This window comes from Trichomycterus rosablanca, chromosome 2, assembly GCF_030014385.1.
Source record: "Trichomycterus rosablanca isolate fTriRos1 chromosome 2, fTriRos1.hap1, whole genome shotgun sequence".
Lineage (NCBI taxonomy): Eukaryota > Metazoa > Chordata > Actinopteri > Siluriformes > Trichomycteridae > Trichomycterus > Trichomycterus rosablanca.
In genome coordinates, this window is record NC_085989.1 from 60,564,522 (window position 1) to 60,585,417 (window position 20,896).

Here is a 20,896-nt window from a genome sequence, read left to right on the forward strand (position 1 = left end):
TATCTCCACTTTTGTAGATGGGTGTTATGAGACCTTGATTCCAGATTTCAGGGAAGGAACCGACACTCAGAATCAGGTTAAAGACTTTTAACATCGCCAGGTGAAATTTGGAGCTGCCGTGTTTGATCATTTCATTCAGGATCCCGTCAGGTCCTGATGATTTCTTTGTTTTTAGTTTTTTAATGTTGTCTTTAAGTTCCTGCTCAGTAATGAGATAGTCTAGAGGATTCTGGTGGTTTTTAACAGCCCGTTCCAGTTCCTCTAACTTACTAATAATTTGATTTTGTTCAGGATTTGAATCTAATTCTACATTTTTAAAGAGTGATTGGAAATGGGTTGTCCAGATATCCCCATCCTGAATGGCCAATTCTTCCTGTTCTCTATGTTTTAATTTGTTCCAATTGTCCCAGAATTGATGTGTGTTGATTGATTGTTCAATAATTGTTAGTTGTTTTTGGGTGTACTGAGCTTTTTTGGTTCTGAGTGTACGTTTATATTGTTTGAGGGTTTCACAGTAAAGAAGTCGTGTGTTACTGTTGTTTGGGTCTCTGTGTTTTTGGTTTGATATTTTACGGAGTTCTGTTCTTAACATTTGACAGTCTTTGTCGAACCAGCTGTCATCTTTTGTAGATTTAGGTTTTGATTTAGATTTAATTTTTAATTGAGCTTTATTTGCTGTATTTTTAAAGATCTGATTAATATTTTTAACTGCCTGATTTACTCCTTCTTTACTGTGAATGTACGCAGTGTCCAGAAAGTTATCTAAGCTAGTTTGGATTTCTGTGCTGCTAATTGCTTTCTGGAACTCCTCTGCGCTGTTCTCGGCCCATCTGTAGGATCTGGAGATGTTGTACAGCTTACTGGGCCGTGTGTGTGTGGTGGGGTTAGTTTCTGTCTTTTTGATGAACACAGTAATTTGGCTGTGATCAGACAGAGGGATTAGAGGTTTAACAGTAAATGCACTGAGAGAGAAAGGGTCTAAATCTGTTATTGCATAATCTACTGTACTATTACCAAGAGGTGAGCAGAACGTGAATCTTCCTAATGAGTCCCCTCGAGTTCTACCGTTGACGATGTACAGACCTAAAGTTCCACAGAGCTGCAGGAGGTCTTTACCATTTTTGTTAGTAACATGATCATAATTGTTTCTGTGGTTTACACACACACACACTCACACACACACACACACACACACTCACACACACACACACACTCACACACACACTCTCACACACACACACACACACACTCACACACACACACACACACACACTCTCTCTCTCACACACACACACACACTCACACACACACACTGATACACACACACACACACACTCACACACACACACACACACACACACTCACACACACACACACACACACACACACTCTCTCACACACACACACACACACACTCACACACACACACTGATACACACACACACACACTCACACACACACACACACACACACACACACACACACACACACACACACACACTCTCTCACACACACACACACACACACACACTCACACACACTCTTGTTAGATACAATAACTCACACCAGGAGCCACTTAGAGAAGCTAAATTACCCTCGGTGTGTTTTTGTGTTCAGAAAAAAAAAGCAGAAAAAAAACTGAAATGCAGAAATGAGATGAAAATGCAGGGAACCATTGGGAGAACATACAAAACTCTTCACAGACAAAAATGAAAAATGATAACTGAAGCTAGGAGCTCAGGAGCTGCGTTACAGTCAGTACTCGCTCTACCAGCTGCTCCACCCACCGTCCTGGTATATCTGGAGTTTGAACAGCACTATGAAAACTCCTGTGTGATTATAAAGCAGCTTCCATTGGTTGGTGTTTGGGAGGGTTTGTGGTTTGGAATGTGGAGATGTTTTAGTGGGATTGTTGCTAAATGATCTACCAGCTAACAAAGATCTACTGAAGATTCAGCATTTCAACTCTGAAAGCCTTTAAAATGTGGAATCCACTTTAAGTCTGAAATCACATTTTACACTCATGTTGGAAGGATTACTGATTCAGCATCATCAATTCAGCTGCTTTCACTTTCATCTGCAATGCAGTCTGGGTAATATTATCAGATCTGCTACTTAGATTCCACCTACTGCTGCAGGGTGACGTCTTTCATTTCTCTGATTGATCTGATTATTTCTCTCCAGGTTGGATGATTGTTCTCTAACAGAGGAAAGTTGTGAAGTTCTGTCCTCAGTTCTCAGTTTAAACTCCTCCAGTCTGAAACATCTGAACCTGAATAACAACAAACTGAAGGATTCAGGAGTGAAGCTGCTCTCTGCTGGACTGGAGAATCCACACTGTAAACTGGAGATACTGAGGTAAGATCTTCACTTTCACACTGTAGATACAGAAGATCTGTTTTACTCTGAAGCATCATTTTATTAAAAGCTAAACATTGGTAGATGGTTTGTTTGGGACTCTTTGGAGTCTTCATACATCATCACATCCTACACTGCAAAAAATCACCTTCAGAAAACAAGAAAAATAAAAACAAATCAAGACAAAAGGTACTTTAATCAAGCAAAATGATCTGCCAGTATAGTGAGAAAATTTATCTTAGCAAGATTTCCTAAAACAAGAAAAAAGATCTTGTGCTATAAATGATCTTATAATCTTAAAATTAGTAAGAAATTACTTGATTTAAGGCATTATGGCTAGATTTGAGTAACACTCATTTGCTCTAATTTCATATTAATAATCCAAAAACTAGCATAATCAGCTAAACTAGCATATTAATCTTGTTTTAAGCATTTTCATAAAACCTTATTTGGTAAAGAATTTCTTGAAATTAGAATGCTTGGACATATTTTTAGCTAAAATGGCTTTAAAATGTTCTTAAATTAACACTTAAAAGCTTAAAATAAGATCAACTCCAGAAAATAGTTCTCAAAATAAGAAATGAACAATTAAAAAACCCTCACATTATTATAATTATTATAATTAACAAATGTTACTTAGTAAAACTTCTTAAAATAAGCAATAATACATAGGTTTTTGCATCACACTAAATGCCTTAAAACCAGTCAGAAAATATGAACATTAGAGCATTTTAATCATGACATAAGCGTTAAAAATTCAGTTTCCATGCACAAAAGAAAGATAGAGAGACTCAATACTAGTCTCTCTCATTTAAGTCTATTGGTAAGACTGCATTGCTAGTAATCTGAGACTCAAAAGAATGTACTTTATACTCAAATTAAGACATCATACGCCAAGTCCGTTTATCGAAAATACAACAGAAAATCTGAATTTTGTATCAATTTTATTAACTTTAACAAGTGTGTCATCATGGCAGCTTGATATGAATACATTACAAGTGTGCAAACAAGACAGATTTATCCAAATACACAACAAGCAGGTTCAGGCCGCTTCTGAGTATTCTATTAAAACATGTCAATCTTAGATGTCAAGGCTTTCCAATAACAATGTCCCTACGTCTACAACATTAACAACATTGCTTGGTCTTCATATACCATCTTTAAACATAAACAAATAATAATAAAAAGGGACCTGGACCTGACTTGCAGCGCGTATACGCCATGACATACAGAACACCTTGGTGCAGCGGGCCTTCGGGGAATGTTGTCACTGGGTTCTTCCCAACACTGATCATGCAGTTATCCTGGTCAGTTAGAAGCAGGGGGCTGATAGACGACATCTGCTAAGAACAGCAGCAGCGTTTCAGAGGGCTGAAAAAACAAAAACCAAAGACACTATAAACCACAGACATGAACAGAACAAACTATATTCAGGATTTAAATCACAACTTAAAGTTTCTTTGCAGCAGTTTAGTGAACTATCTAAACAACAAATAAATAACAGTTGACAATACTTACCATGAGAATATGAAACAGAGCCTCACTCGGCTGTCCCAGTTTCTGTGGTGGTGCAACTCCTGATGGGAAGAGTGCTGGAAGGCCGTTCAAAATCTCAATGGACTGTTGCACTATATAAAGAAAAACAATGTCTTACTGAAATTGAAATCACTTTTAAAATCAATTTTTCTCCCTTCCAGAATGTTTACAATACGTCATATCTAATTCACTTCATTTTTGCCTGGCCACACCACAGGATTTATAATAAGTACACATTTATTTTACCTTCAGTCACCGAAACCCCCAGACTTCAACATCTACCCAGAATAAAACAGACACCACCAAACGTGTACAAAGTTCTAGACCAACCTGAGAGCTCACAACATTCCTCATGAACAGACATGACTTTAGACGGGGCTTCAGACTACCGCTTGTTGAGGATGATAAAAATAGCACATGGGATATTTTACTGATTACTGATCAACTGTTTTGCTTCAGGGTCGAGTGGCAAATAAAGACTTAACACTCAACATCTATAAAACAATCATTTACTAATAAAGCAGTATTTCATCCAGACATTATTTTAAATCACTTTTATTTCATCAAGTTTTTACTGCAAGCATAACGCAAATTTCTATCTGTAATGTGAATGTATCGTAGCATCAAGCTAACAGTTTTGTCTGTTTGTGTTTTTGAACACTCTTAAACAGACAAAGTTTCTAACAAACATTTAAGTAACATTTCCTGTTAGAGTCTCTCTGTAATCTGGTCAACCTTCTAAGTACTATTCACAAACAACAATCTAATGTTTGTGTTCAGTGATTAGCCAATTTAGTGATTTTCAAACTTAAATTAGGCTCCAGGGAACAAAAAATATGTTTGTGATATTCTTCTTTCAGCCATAAATGTTAATAATTGTTTATAATTACTGTTTGGTAGCTATTTACATCGATTAACCATAACATTAACACCACCTCCTTGTTTCTACACTCATTGTCTATTTTATCAGCTCCACTTACCATACTGGAGTACTTTGTAGTTCTACAATTACAGACTGTAGTCCATCAGTTTCTCTGCATACTTTGTTAGCCATCTTCCATCCTGTTTTTCAATGGTCAGGACCCCCACAGGACCACCACAGAGCAGGTATTAATTCTCTCTCTGTGCTCCCCCAGTAGGTGGGGCAGTTTGTCGAGGTCTGGGAGGGAGGTGAAGTTGAGGATGATGTTATTAAATTTAGGGAAGAATTGGGAGCGGACGTGGTGGTACTTGGTACACCGGGTGAGGAAGTGCAGCTCCGTCTCTACTGTACTGAGAGTGCAGTGCTGACACGACCTCTCCTCCCGGGGCAGCCAGGACCGGGTGTGTCGCCCCGTCTCCACGGCCAGGTCGTGTGCGCTCAGTCTGTACCTCGTCAGGGTGTTTCTTAATTTAGGGTCGGATACTGTGCTCAGATAATCTGCTGCACTGTAGTGTCTGTTTAGGGCCAAATAACAACAAATAACAACAAATAATAAATAACTGCATTTTACTTTGAGTTTTAGTTTCAGTTTCCCAATAATTCAGATATTTAGTTCTGAGTTTTTGTGTAATTTGGTTTATTCTAATTGTGTTTACAGATTTCTCTTGTTCCTGAGTCTTTATTGTGTTTGTGTGTGTTAGTGGTGTATCTGGGTGTGTTAGTGGTGTATTGGTGTAGTGATTCAGGACCAGTTGGATGAGGGGACTGGTATGTTTGCTCAGCTCTTGGTGTTTCAGGGCTTTATAATGATAAGTTTGGGGGTCGCTCTTATTTAGATGTTTCCAGAAGTTGATTGCTCTTCTCTGTATGTTTATAATTAGTGGAAATCGGCCTAATTCTGCCCTGCACGCATTGTTCGTGGTGTGTCTGTGTGTGTTGGTGTGTGTTAGTGGTGTGTTGGTGTGTGTGTTAGTGGTGTGTTAGTGATGTGTTGGTGTGTGTGTTGGTGTGTGTGTTCGTGGTGTGTCTGTGTGTGTTGGTGGTGTGTTGGTGTGTGTTCGTGGTGTGTCTGTGTGTGTTGGTGTGTGTTGGTGTGTGTTCGTGGTGTGTTGGTGTGTGTTCGTGGTGTGTTGGTGTGTGTTCGTTGTGTGTTGGTGTGTGTTCGTGGTGTGTTGGTGTGTGTTCGTGGTGTGTTGGTGTGTGTTCGTGGTGTGTCTGTGTGTGTTGGTGTGTGTTCGTGGTGTGTTGGTGTGTGTTAGTGGTGTGTTGGTGTGTGTTAGTGGTGTGTTGGTGTGTGTTCGTGGTGTGTCTGTGCACCTTTAGGATGCTTTTACAGAACTCTGTGTGCAGGGTCTCTAATGGATGTTTGTCCCAATTACAGAATTGATGGTGTGTAAGCGAACCCCAAACTTCACTGCCATATAGAGCAATCGGTTCAATTATTGATTCAAAAATTTTAAGCCAGATTCGAATCGGAATTTCCACGAATGTTTGACGTTTTATGGCGTCGACGCCCTGCGAGCTTTTTCTCTCAGTTCATTTACTGCCGGGTTAAAGTTTCCTGTGGAACTGATGTTCAGTCCGAGGTAAGTATAATCTTTAGTGTGCTCAATTTCATGGTGTCCTATTTTATATGTGTGTTTGGTTCCCTGAGATCTGGCTCTTTTCTGGAAGGTCATAATTTTGGTCTTTTTGAGGTTGACTGTCAGGGCCCAGGTCTGACAGTATTGCTGCAGCAGGTCCAGTTTGTGCTGGAGACCCTGAGCGCTGGGGGACAGCAGGACCAGATCATCTGCATACAGCAGGAGTTTAATCTCTGAGTCGTGTAGAGTGAGACCGGGCGTGGCTGAGTGCTCTAATATGGAGGCCAGTTCATTAATATAGATGTTAAATAGAGTTGGACTTAAACAGCAGCCCTGTCTCACTCCACGCTCCTGAGAGATGAGATGTTTCTCTTACTGCCGATTCTTATTCCACACTGGTTTTCTGTGTACATGGATTTAATAAGATCGTATGTTTTACCCCCTACACCACTCTCTAACATTTTATAAAACAATCCTTCATGCCAAATGGAATCAAAAGCTTTTTTAAAATCAATAAAACATGCAAATATTTCAGAGTTATTTTGAACTACATATTTTTCGATCAGGGTGTGTAGGGTGTAAATATGATCGGTAGTGCGGTAATTTGGTAGAAAACCAATCTGACTTTTACTCAGGACGTTGTGTTGGGTAAGGAAGTGTAATAATCGTGAGTTAATTATACTACAGAATAACTTCCCCAGGTTACTGCTCACACAGATGCCCCGGTAATTATTAGGGTCGAATTTATCTCCACTTTTGTAGATGGGTGTTATGAGACCTTGATTCCAGATTTCAGGGAAGGAACCGACACTCAGAATCAGGTTAAAGACTTTTAACATCGCCAGGTGAAATTTGGAGCTGCCGTGTTTGATCATTTCATTCAGGATCCCGTCAGGTCCTGATGATTTCTTTGTTTTTAGTTTTTTAATGTTGTCTTTAAGTTCCTGCTCAGTAATGAGATAGTCTAGAGGATTCTGGTGGTTTTTAACAGCCCGTTCCAGTTCCTCTAACTTACTAATAATTTGATTTTGTTCAGGATTTGAATCTAATTCTACATTTTTAAAGAGTGATTGGAAATGGGTTGTCCAGATATCCCCATCCTGAATGGCCAATTCTTCCTGTTCTCTATGTTTTAATTTGTTCCAATTGTCCCAGAATTGATGTGTGTTGATTGATTGTTCAATAATTGTTAGTTGTTTTTGGGTGTACTGAGCTTTTTTGGTTCTGAGTGTACGTTTATATTGTTTGAGGGTTTCACAGTAAAGAAGTCGTGTGTTACTGTTGTTTGGGTCTCTGTGTTTTTGGTTTGATATTTTACGGAGTTCTGTTCTTAACATTTGACAGTCTTTGTCGAACCAGCTGTCATCTTTTGTAGATTTAGGTTTTGATTTAGATTTAATTTTTAATTGAGCTTTATTTGCTGTATTTTTAAAGATCTGATTAATATTTTTAACTGCCTGATTTACTCCTTCTTTACTGTGAATGTACGCAGTGTCCAGAAAGTTATCTAAGCTAGTTTGGATTTCTGTGCTGCTAATTGCTTTCTGGAACTCCTCTGCGCTGTTCTCGGCCCATCTGTAGGATCTGGAGATGTTGTACAGCTTACTGGGCCGTGTGTGTGTGGTGGGGTTAGTTTCTGTCTTTTTGATGAACACAGTAATTTGGCTGTGATCAGACAGAGGGATTAGAGGTTTAACAGTAAATGCACTGAGAGAGAAAGGGTCTAAATCTGTTATTGCATAATCTACTGTACTATTACCAAGAGGTGAGCAGAACGTGAATCTTCCTAATGAGTCCCCTCGAGTTCTACCGTTGACGATGTACAGACCTAAAGTTCCACAGAGCTGCAGGAGGTCTTTACCATTTTTGTTAGTAACATGATCATAATTGTTTCTGTGGTTTACACACACACACACTCACACACACACACACACACACACTCACACACACACACACACTCACACACACACTCTCACACACACACACACACACACTCACACACACACACACACACACACTCTCTCTCTCACACACACACACACACTCACACACACACACTGATACACACACACACACACACTCACACACACACACACACACACACACTCACACACACACACACACACACACACACTCTCTCACACACACACACACACACACTCACACACACACACTGATACACACACACACACACTCACACACACACACACACACACACACACACACACACACACACACACACACACTCTCTCACACACACACACACACACACACACTCACACACACTCTTGTTAGATACAATAACTCACACCAGGAGCCACTTAGAGAAGCTAAATTACCCTCGGTGTGTTTTTGTGTTCAGAAAAAAAAAGCAGAAAAAAAACTGAAATGCAGAAATGAGATGAAAATGCAGGGAACCATTGGGAGAACATACAAAACTCTTCACAGACAAAAATGAAAAATGATAACTGAAGCTAGGAGCTCAGGAGCTGCGTTACAGTCAGTACTCGCTCTACCAGCTGCTCCACCCACCGTCCTGGTATATCTGGAGTTTGAACAGCACTATGAAAACTCCTGTGTGATTATAAAGCAGCTTCCATTGGTTGGTGTTTGGGAGGGTTTGTGGTTTGGAATGTGGAGATGTTTTAGTGGGATTGTTGCTAAATGATCTACCAGCTAACAAAGATCTACTGAAGATTCAGCATTTCAACTCTGAAAGCCTTTAAAATGTGGAATCCACTTTAAGTCTGAAATCACATTTTACACTCATGTTGGAAGGATTACTGATTCAGCATCATCAATTCAGCTGCTTTCACTTTCATCTGCAATGCAGTCTGGGTAATATTATCAGATCTGCTACTTAGATTCCACCTACTGCTGCAGGGTGACGTCTTTCATTTCTCTGATTGATCTGATTATTTCTCTCCAGGTTGGATGATTGTTCTCTAACAGAGGAAAGTTGTGAAGTTCTGTCCTCAGTTCTCAGTTTAAACTCCTCCAGTCTGAAACATCTGAACCTGAATAACAACAAACTGAAGGATTCAGGAGTGAAGCTGCTCTCTGCTGGACTGGAGAATCCACACTGTAAACTGGAGATACTGAGGTAAGATCTTCACTTTCACACTGTAGATACAGAAGATCTGTTTTACTCTGAAGCATCATTTTATTAAAAGCTAAACATTGGTAGATGGTTTGTTTGGGACTCTTTGGAGTCTTCATACATCATCACATCCTACACTGCAAAAAATCACCTTCAGAAAACAAGAAAAATAAAAACAAATCAAGACAAAAGGTACTTTAATCAAGCAAAATGATCTGCCAGTATAGTGAGAAAATTTATCTTAGCAAGATTTCCTAAAACAAGAAAAAAGATCTTGTGCTATAAATGATCTTATAATCTTAAAATTAGTAAGAAATTACTTGATTTAAGGCATTATGGCTAGATTTGAGTAACACTCATTTGCTCTAATTTCATATTAATAATCCAAAAACTAGCATAATCAGCTAAACTAGCATATTAATCTTGTTTTAAGCATTTTCATAAAACCTTATTTGGTAAAGAATTTCTTGAAATTAGAATGCTTGGACATATTTTTAGCTAAAATGGCTTTAAAATGTTCTTAAATTAACACTTAAAAGCTTAAAATAAGATCAACTCCAGAAAATAGTTCTCAAAATAAGAAATGAACAATTAAAAAACCCTCACATTATTATAATTATTATAATTAACAAATGTTACTTAGTAAAACTTCTTAAAATAAGCAATAATACATAGGTTTTTGCATCACACTAAATGCCTTAAAACCAGTCAGAAAATATGAACATTAGAGCATTTTAATCATGACATAAGCGTTAAAAATTCAGTTTCCATGCACAAAAGAAAGATAGAGAGACTCAATACTAGTCTCTCTCATTTAAGTCTATTGGTAAGACTGCATTGCTAGTAATCTGAGACTCAAAAGAATGTACTTTATACTCAAATTAAGACATCATACGCCAAGTCCGTTTATCGAAAATACAACAGAAAATCTGAATTTTGTATCAATTTTATTAACTTTAACAAGTGTGTCATCATGGCAGCTTGATATGAATACATTACAAGTGTGCAAACAAGACAGATTTATCCAAATACACAACAAGCAGGTTCAGGCCGCTTCTGAGTATTCTATTAAAACATGTCAATCTTAGATGTCAAGGCTTTCCAATAACAATGTCCCTACGTCTACAACATTAACAACATTGCTTGGTCTTCATATACCATCTTTAAACATAAACAAATAATAATAAAAAGGGACCTGGACCTGACTTGCAGCGCGTATACGCCATGACATACAGAACACCTTGGTGCAGCGGGCCTTCGGGGAATGTTGTCACTGGGTTCTTCCCAACACTGATCATGCAGTTATCCTGGTCAGTTAGAAGCAGGGGGCTGATAGACGACATCTGCTAAGAACAGCAGCAGCGTTTCAGAGGGCTGAAAAAACAAAAACCAAAGACACTATAAACCACAGACATGAACAGAACAAACTATATTCAGGATTTAAATCACAACTTAAAGTTTCTTTGCAGCAGTTTAGTGAACTATCTAAACAACAAATAAATAACAGTTGACAATACTTACCATGAGAATATGAAACAGAGCCTCACTCGGCTGTCCCAGTTTCTGTGGTGGTGCAACTCCTGATGGGAAGAGTGCTGGAAGGCCGTTCAAAATCTCAATGGACTGTTGCACTATATAAAGAAAAACAATGTCTTACTGAAATTGAAATCACTTTTAAAATCAATTTTTCTCCCTTCCAGAATGTTTACAATACGTCATATCTAATTCACTTCATTTTTGCCTGGCCACACCACAGGATTTATAATAAGTACACATTTATTTTACCTTCAGTCACCGAAACCCCCAGACTTCAACATCTACCCAGAATAAAACAGACACCACCAAACGTGTACAAAGTTCTAGACCAACCTGAGAGCTCACAACATTCCTCATGAACAGACATGACTTTAGACGGGGCTTCAGACTACCGCTTGTTGAGGATGATAAAAATAGCACATGGGATATTTTACTGATTACTGATCAACTGTTTTGCTTCAGGGTCGAGTGGCAAATAAAGACTTAACACTCAACATCTATAAAACAATCATTTACTAATAAAGCAGTATTTCATCCAGACATTATTTTAAATCACTTTTATTTCATCAAGTTTTTACTGCAAGCATAACGCAAATTTCTATCTGTAATGTGAATGTATCGTAGCATCAAGCTAACAGTTTTGTCTGTTTGTGTTTTTGAACACTCTTAAACAGACAAAGTTTCTAACAAACATTTAAGTAACATTTCCTGTTAGAGTCTCTCTGTAATCTGGTCAACCTTCTAAGTACTATTCACAAACAACAATCTAATGTTTGTGTTCAGTGATTAGCCAATTTAGTGATTTTCAAACTTAAATTAGGCTCCAGGGAACAAAAAATATGTTTGTGATATTCTTCTTTCAGCCATAAATGTTAATAATTGTTTATAATTACTGTTTGGTAGCTATTTACATCGATTAACCATAACATTAACACCACCTCCTTGTTTCTACACTCATTGTCTATTTTATCAGCTCCACTTACCATACTGGAGTACTTTGTAGTTCTACAATTACAGACTGTAGTCCATCAGTTTCTCTGCATACTTTGTTAGCCATCTTCCATCCTGTTTTTCAATGGTCAGGACCCCCACAGGACCACCACAGAGCAGGTATTAATTCTCTCTCTGTGCTCCCCCAGTAGGTGGGGCAGTTTGTCGAGGTCTGGGAGGGAGGTGAAGTTGAGGATGATGTTATTAAATTTAGGGAAGAATTGGGAGCGGACGTGGTGGTACTTGGTACACCGGGTGAGGAAGTGCAGCTCCGTCTCTACTGTACTGAGAGTGCAGTGCTGACACGACCTCTCCTCCCGGGGCAGCCAGGACCGGGTGTGTCGCCCCGTCTCCACGGCCAGGTCGTGTGCGCTCAGTCTGTACCTCGTCAGGGTGTTTCTTAATTTAGGGTCGGATACTGTGCTCAGATAATCTGCTGCACTGTAGTGTCTGTTTAGGGCCAAATAACAACAAATAACAACAAATAATAAATAACTGCATTTTACTTTGAGTTTTAGTTTCAGTTTCCCAATAATTCAGATATTTAGTTCTGAGTTTTTGTGTAATTTGGTTTATTCTAATTGTGTTTACAGATTTCTCTTGTTCCTGAGTCTTTATTGTGTTTGTGTGTGTTAGTGGTGTATCTGGGTGTGTTAGTGGTGTATTGGTGTAGTGATTCAGGACCAGTTGGATGAGGGGACTGGTATGTTTGCTCAGCTCTTGGTGTTTCAGGGCTTTATAATGATAAGTTTGGGGGTCGCTCTTATTTAGATGTTTCCAGAAGTTGATTGCTCTTCTCTGTATGTTTATAATTAGTGGAAATCGGCCTAATTCTGCCCTGCACGCATTGTTCGTGGTGTGTCTGTGTGTGTTGGTGTGTGTTAGTGGTGTGTTGGTGTGTGTGTTAGTGGTGTGTTAGTGATGTGTTGGTGTGTGTGTTGGTGTGTGTGTTCGTGGTGTGTCTGTGTGTGTTGGTGGTGTGTTGGTGTGTGTTCGTGGTGTGTCTGTGTGTGTTGGTGTGTGTTGGTGTGTGTTCGTGGTGTGTTGGTGTGTGTTCGTGGTGTGTTGGTGTGTGTTCGTTGTGTGTTGGTGTGTGTTCGTGGTGTGTTGGTGTGTGTTCGTGGTGTGTTGGTGTGTGTTCGTGGTGTGTCTGTGTGTGTTGGTGTGTGTTCGTGGTGTGTTGGTGTGTGTTAGTGGTGTGTTGGTGTGTGTTAGTGGTGTGTTGGTGTGTGTTCGTGGTGTGTCTGTGCACCTTTAGGATGCTTTTACAGAACTCTGTGTGCAGGGTCTCTAATGGATGTTTGTCCCAATTACAGAATTGATGGTGTGTAAGCGAACCCCAAACTTCACTGCCATATAGAGCAATCGGTTCAATTATTGATTCAAAAATTTTAAGCCAGATTCGAATCGGAATTTCCACGAATGTTTGACGTTTTATGGCGTCGACGCCCTGCGAGCTTTTTCTCTCAGTTCATTTACTGCCGGGTTAAAGTTTCCTGTGGAACTGATGTTCAGTCCGAGGTAAGTATAATCTTTAGTGTGCTCAATTTCATGGTGTCCTATTTTATATGTGTGTTTGGTTCCCTGAGATCTGGCTCTTTTCTGGAAGGTCATAATTTTGGTCTTTTTGAGGTTGACTGTCAGGGCCCAGGTCTGACAGTATTGCTGCAGCAGGTCCAGTTTGTGCTGGAGACCCTGAGCGCTGGGGGACAGCAGGACCAGATCATCTGCATACAGCAGGAGTTTAATCTCGGAGTCGTGTAGAGTGAGACCGGGCGTGGCTGAGTGCTCTAATATGGAGGCCAGTTCATTAATATAGATGTTAAATAGAGTTGGACTTAAACAGCAGCCCTGTCTCACTCCACGCTCCTGAGAGATGAGATGTTTCTCTTACTGCCGATTCTTATTCCACACTGGTTTTCTGTGTACATGGATTTAATAAGATCGTATGTTTTACCCCCTACACCACTCTCTAACATTTTATAAAACAATCCTTCATGCCAAATGGAATCAAAAGCTTTTTTAAAATCAATAAAACATGCAAATATTTCAGAGTTATTTTGAACTACATATTTTTCGATCAGGGTGTGTAGGGTGTAAATATGATCGGTAGTGCGGTAATTTGGTAGAAAACCAATCTGACTTTTACTCAGGACGTTGTGTTGGGTAAGGAAGTGTAATAATCGTGAGTTAATGATACTACAGAATAACTTCCCCAGGTTACTGTTCACACAGATGCCCCGGTAATTATTAGGGTCGAATTTATCTCCACTTTTGTAGATGGGTGTTATGAGACCTTGATTCCAGATTTCAGGGAAGGAACCGACACTCAGAATCAGGTTAAAGACTTTTAACATCGCCAGGTGAAATTTGGAGCTGCCGTGTTTGATCATTTCATTCAGGATCCCGTCAGGTCCTGATGATTTCTTTGTTTTTAGTTTTTTAATGTTGTCTTTAAGTTCCTGCTCAGTAATGAGAGAGTCTAGAGGATTCTGGTGGTTTTTAACAGCCCGTTCCAGTTCCTCTAACTTACTAATAATTTGATTTTGTTCAGGATTTGAATCTAATTCTACATTTTTAAAGAGTGATTGGAAATGGGTTGTCCAGATATCCCCATCCTGAATGGCCAATTCTTCCTGTTCTCTATGTTTTAATTTGTTCCAATTGTCCCAGAATTGATGTGTGTTGATTGATTGTTCAATAATTGTTAGTTGTTTTTGGGTGTACTGAGCTTTTTTGGTTCTGAGTGTACGTTTATATTGTTTGAGGGTTTCACAGTAAAGAAGTCGTGTGTTACTGTTGTTTGGGTCTCTGTGTTTTTGGTTTGATATTTTACGGAGTTCTGTTCTTAACATTTGACAGTCTTTGTCGAACCAGCTGTCATCTTTTGTAGATTTAGGTTTTGATTTAGATTTAATTTTTAATTGAGCTTTATTTGCTGTATTTTTAAAGATCTGATTAATATTTTTAACTGCCTGATTTACTCCTTCTTTACTGTGAATGTACGCAGTGTCCAGAAAGTTATCTAAGCTAGTTTGGATTTCTGTGCTGCTAATTGCTTTCTGGAACTCCTCTGCGCTGTTCTCGGCCCATCTGTAGGATCTGGAGATGTTGTACAGCTTACTGGGCCGTGTGTGTGTGGTGGGGTTAGTTTCTGTCTTTTTGATGAACACAGTAATTTGGCTGTGATCAGACAGAGGGATTAGAGGTTTAACAGTAAATGCACTGAGAGAGAAAGGGTCTAAATCTGTTATTGCATAATCTACTGTACTATTACCAAGAGGTGAGCAGAACGTGAATCTTCCTAATGAGTCCCCTCGAGTTCTACCGTTGACGATGTACAGACCTAAAGTTCCACAGAGCTGCAGGAGGTCTTTACCATTTTTGTTAGTAACATGATCATAATTGTTTCTGTGGTTTACACACACACACACTCACACACACACACACACACACACACACTCACACACACACACACACTCACACACACACTCTCACACACACACACACACACACTCACACACACACACACACACACACTCTCTCTCTCACACACACACACACACTCACACACACACACTGATACACACACACACACACACTCACACACACACACACACACACACACTCACACACACACACACACACACACACACTCTCTCACACACACACACACACACACTCACACACACACACTGATACACACACACACACACTCACACACACACACACACACACACACACACACACACACACACACACACTCTCTCACACACACACACACACACACACACTCACACACACTCTTGTTAGATACAATAACTCACACCAGGAGCCACTTAGAGAAGCTAAATTACCCTCGGTGTGTTTTTGTGTTCAGAAAAAAAAAGCAGAAAAAAAACTGAAATGCAGAAATGAGATGAAAATGCAGGGAACCATTGGGAGAACATACAAAACTCTTCACAGACAAAAATGAAAAATGATAACTGAAGCTAGGAGCTCAGGAGCTGCGTTACAGTCAGTACTCGCTCTACCAGCTGCTCCACCCACCGTCCTGGTATATCTGGAGTTTGAACAGCACTATGAAAACTCCTGTGTGATTATAAAGCAGCTTCCATTGGTTGGTGTTTGGGAGGGTTTGTGGTTTGGAATGTGGAGATGTTTTAGTGGGATTGTTGCTAAATGATCTACCAGCTAACAAAGATCTACTGAAGATTCAGCATTTCAACTCTGAAAGCCTTTAAAATGTGGAATCCACTTTAAGTCTGAAATCACATTTTACACTCATGTTGGAAGGATTACTGATTCAGCATCATCAATTCAGCTGCTTTCACTTTCATCTGCAATGCAGTCTGGGTAATATTATCAGATCTGCTACTTAGATTCCACCTACTGCTGCAGGGTGACGTCTTTCATTTCTCTGATTGATCTGATTATTTCTCTCCAGGTTGGATGATTGTTCTCTAACAGAGGAAAGTTGTGAAGTTCTGTCCTCAGTTCTCAGTTTAAACTCCTCCAGTCTGAAACATCTGAACCTGAATAACAACAAACTGAAGGATTCAGGAGTGAAGCTGCTCTCTGCTGGACTGGAGAATCCACACTGTAAACTGGAGATACTGAGGTAAGATCTTCACTTTCACACTGTAGATACAGAAGATCTGTTTTACTCTGAAGCATCATTTTATTAAAAGCTAAACATTGGTAGATGGTTTGTTTGGGACTCTTTGGAGTCTTCATACATCATCACATCCTACACTGCAAAAAATCACCTTCAGAAAACAAGAAAAATAAAAACAAATCAAGACAAAAGGTACTTTAATCAAGCAAAATGATCTGCCAGTATAGTGAGAAAATTTATCTTAGCAAGATTTCCTAAAACAAGAAAAAAGATCTTGTGCTATAAATGATCTTATAATCTTAAAATTAGTAAGAAATTACTTGATTTAAGGCATTATGGCTAGATTTGAGTAACACTCATTTGCTCTAATTTCATATTAATAATCCAAAAACTAGCATAATCAGCTAAACTAGCATATTAATCTTGTTTTAAGCATTTTCATAAAACCTTATTTGGTAAAGAATTTCTTGAAATTAGAATGCTTGGACATATTTTTAGCTAAAATGGCTTTAAAATGTTCTTAAATTAACACTTAAAAGCTTAAAATAAGATCAACTCCAGAAAATAGTTCTCAAAATAAGAAATGAACAATTAAAAAACCCTCACATTATTATAATTATTATAATTAACAAATGTTACTTAGTAAAACTTCTTAAAATAAGCAATAATACATAGGTTTTTGCATCACACTAAATGCCTTAAAACCAGTCAGAAAATATGAACATTAGAGCATTTTAATCATGACATAAGCGTTAAAAATTCAGTTTCCATGCACAAAAGAAAGATAGAGAGACTCAATACTAGTCTCTCTCATTTAAGTCTATTGGTAAGACTGCATTGCTAGTAATCTGAGACTCAAAAGAATGTACTTTATACTCAAATTAAGACATCATACGCCAAGTCCGTTTATCGAAAATACAACAGAAAATCTGAATTTTGTATCAATTTTATTAACTTTAACAAGTGTGTCATCATGGCAGCTTGATATGAATACATTACAAGTGTGCAAACAAGACAGATTTATCCAAATACACAACAAGCAGGTTCAGGCCGCTTCTGAGTATTCTATTAAAACATGTCAATCTTAGATGTCAAGGCTTTCCAATAACAATGTCCCTACGTCTACAACATTAACAACATTGCTTGGTCTTCATATACCATCTTTAAACATAAACAAATAATAATAAAAAGGGACCTGGACCTGACTTGCAGCGCGTATACGCCATGACATACAGAACACCTTGGTGCAGCGGGCCTTCGGGGAATGTTGTCACTGGGTTCTTCCCAACACTGATCATGCAGTTATCCTGGTCAGTTAGAAGCAGGGGGCTGATAGACGACATCTGCTAAGAACAGCAGCAGCGTTTCAGAGGGCTGAAAAAACAAAAACCAAAGACACTATAAACCACAGACATGAACAGAACAAACTATATTCAGGATTTAAATCACAACTTAAAGTTTCTTTGCAGCAGTTTAGTGAACTATCTAAACAACAAATAAATAACAGTTGACAATACTTACCATGAGAATATGAAACAGAGCCTCACTCGGCTGTCCCAGTTTCTGTGGTGGTGCAACTCCTGATGGGAAGAGTGCTGGAAGGCCGTTCAAAATCTCAATGGACTGTTGCACTATATAAAGAAAAACAATGTCTTACTGAAATTGAAATCACTTTTAAAATCAATTTTTCTCCCTTCCAGAATGTTTACAATACGTCATATCTAATTCACTTCATTTTTGCCTGGCCACACCACAGGATTTATAATAAGTACACATTTATTTTACCTTCAGTCACCGAAACCCCCAGACTTCAACATCTACCCAGAATAAAACAGACACCACCAAACGTGTACAAAGTTCTAGACCAACCTGAGAGCTCACAACATTCCTCATGAACAGACATGACTTTAGACGGGGCTTCAGACTACCGCTTGTTGAGGATGATAAAAATAGCACATGGGATATTTTACTGATTACTGATCAACTGTTTTGCTTCAGGGTCGAGTGGCAAATAAAGACTTAACACTCAACATCTATAAAACAATCATTTACTAATAAAGCAGTATTTCATCCAGACATTATTTTAAATCACTTTTATTTCATCAAGTTTTTACTGCAAGCATAACGCAAATTTCTATCTGTAATGTGAATGTATCGTAGCATCAAGCTAACAGTTTTGTCTGTTTGTGTTTTTGAACACTCTTAAACAGACAAAGTTTCTAACAAACATTTAAGTAACATTTCCTGTTAGAGTCTCTCTGTAATCTGGTCAACCTTCTAAGTACTATTCACAAACAACAATCTAATGTTTGTGTTCAGTGATTAGCCAATTTAGTGATTTTCAAACTTAAATTAGGCTCCAGGGAACAAAAAATATGTTTGTGATATTCTTCTTTCAGCCATAAATGTTAATAATTGTTTATAATTACTGTTTGGTAGCTATTTACATCGATTAACCATAACATTAACACCACCTCCTTGTTTCTACACTCATTGTCTATTTTATCAGCTCCACTTACCATACTGGAGTACTTTGTAGTTCTACAATTACAGACTGTAGTCCATCAGTTTCTCTGCATACTTTGTTAGCCATCTTCCATCCTGTTTTTCAATGGTCAGGACCCCCACAGGACCACCACAGAGCAGGTATTAATTCTCTCTCTGTGCTCCCCCAGTAGGTGGGGCAGTTTGTCGAGGTCTGGGAGGGAGGTGAAGTTGGGGATGATGTTATTAAATTTAGGGAAGAATTGGGAGCGGACGTGGTGGTACTTGGTACACCGGGTGAGGAAGTGCAGCTCCGTCTCTACTGTACTGAGAGTGCAGTGCTGACACAGCCTCTCCTCCCGGGGCAGCCAGGACCGGGTGTGTCGCCCCGTCTCCACGGCCAGGTCGTGTGCGCTCAGTCTGTACCTCGTCAGGGTGTTTCTTAATTTAGGGTCGGATACTGTGCTCAGATAATCTGCTGCACTGTAGTGTCTGTTTAGGGCCAAATAACAACAAATAACAACAAATAATAAATAACTGCATTTTACTTTGAGTTTTAGTTTCAGTTTCCCAATAATTCAGATATTTAGTTCTGAGTTTTTGTGTAATTTGGTTTATTCTAATTGTGTTTACAGATTTCTCTTGTTCCTGAGTCTTTATTGTGTTTGTGTGTGTTAGTGGTGTATCTGGGTGTGTTAGTGGTGTATTGGTGTAGTGATTCAGGACCAGTTGGATGAGGGGACTGGTATGTTTGCTCAGCTCTTGGTGTTTCAGGGCTTTATAATGATAAGTTTGGGGGTCGCTCTTATTTAGATGTTTCCAGAAGTTGATTGCTCTTCTCTGTATGTTTATAATTAGTGGAAATCGGCCTAATTCTGCCCTGCACGCATTGTTCGTGGTGTGTCTGTGTGTGTTGGTGTGTGTTAGTGGTGTGTTGGTGTGTGTGTTAGTGGTGTGTTAGTGATGTGTTGGTGTGTGTGTTGGTGTGTGTGTTCGTGGTGTGTCTGTGTGTGTTGGTGGTGTGTTGGTGTGTGTTCGTGGTGTGTCTGTGTGTGTTGGTGTGTGTTGGTGTGTGTTCGTGGTGTGTTGGTGTGTGTTCGTGGTGTGTTGGTGTGTGTTCGTTGTGTGTTGGTGTGTGTTCGTGGTGTGTTGGTGTGTGTTCGTGGTGTGTTGGTGTGTGTTCGTGGTGTGTCTGTGTGTGTTGGTGTGTGTTCGTGGTGTGTTGGTGTGTGTTAGTGGTGTGTTGGTGTGTGTTAGTGGTGTGTTGGTGTGTGTTCGTGGTGTGTCTGTGCACCTTTAGGATGCTTTTACAGAACTCTGTGTGCAGGGTCTCTAATGGATGTTTGTCCCAATTACAGAATTGATGGTGTGTAAGCGAACCCCAAACTTCACTGCCATATAGAGCAATCGGTTCAATTATTGATTCAAAAATTTTAAGCCAGATTCGAATCGGAATTTCCACGAATGTTTGACGTTTTATGGCGTCGACGCCCTGCGAGCTTTTTCTCTCAGTTCATTTACTGCCGGGTTAAAGTTTCCTGTGGAACTGATGTTCAGTCCGAGGTAAGTATAATCTTTAGTGTGCTCAATTTCATGGTGTCCTATTTTATATGTGTGTTTGGTTCCCTGAGATCTGGCTCTTTTCTGGAAGGTCATAATTTTGGTCTTTTTGAGGTTGACTGTCAGGGCCCAGGTCTGACAGTATTGCTGCAGCAGGTCCAGTTTGTGCTGGAGACCCTGAGCGCTGGGGGACAGCAGGACCAGATCAT

At 39.3% G+C, this 20,896-nt stretch overlaps 1 protein-coding gene across 1 annotated transcript in view; it reads left to right on the forward strand.

The window, feature by feature from the left end:
* LOC134303073 (uncharacterized) overlaps window positions 1-20,896 on the forward strand; it is a 127,753-nt gene that overhangs the window by 28,995 nt on the left and 77,862 nt on the right. The window contains exons 5-7 of the mRNA XM_062988336.1: window positions 2,185-2,358; window positions 9,329-9,502; window positions 16,473-16,646. Of these exons, the coding sequence (XP_062844406.1) occupies window positions 2,185-2,358; window positions 9,329-9,502; window positions 16,473-16,646 (522 nt within the window). The remainder of the gene's footprint in view (window positions 1-2,184; window positions 2,359-9,328; window positions 9,503-16,472; window positions 16,647-20,896) is intronic.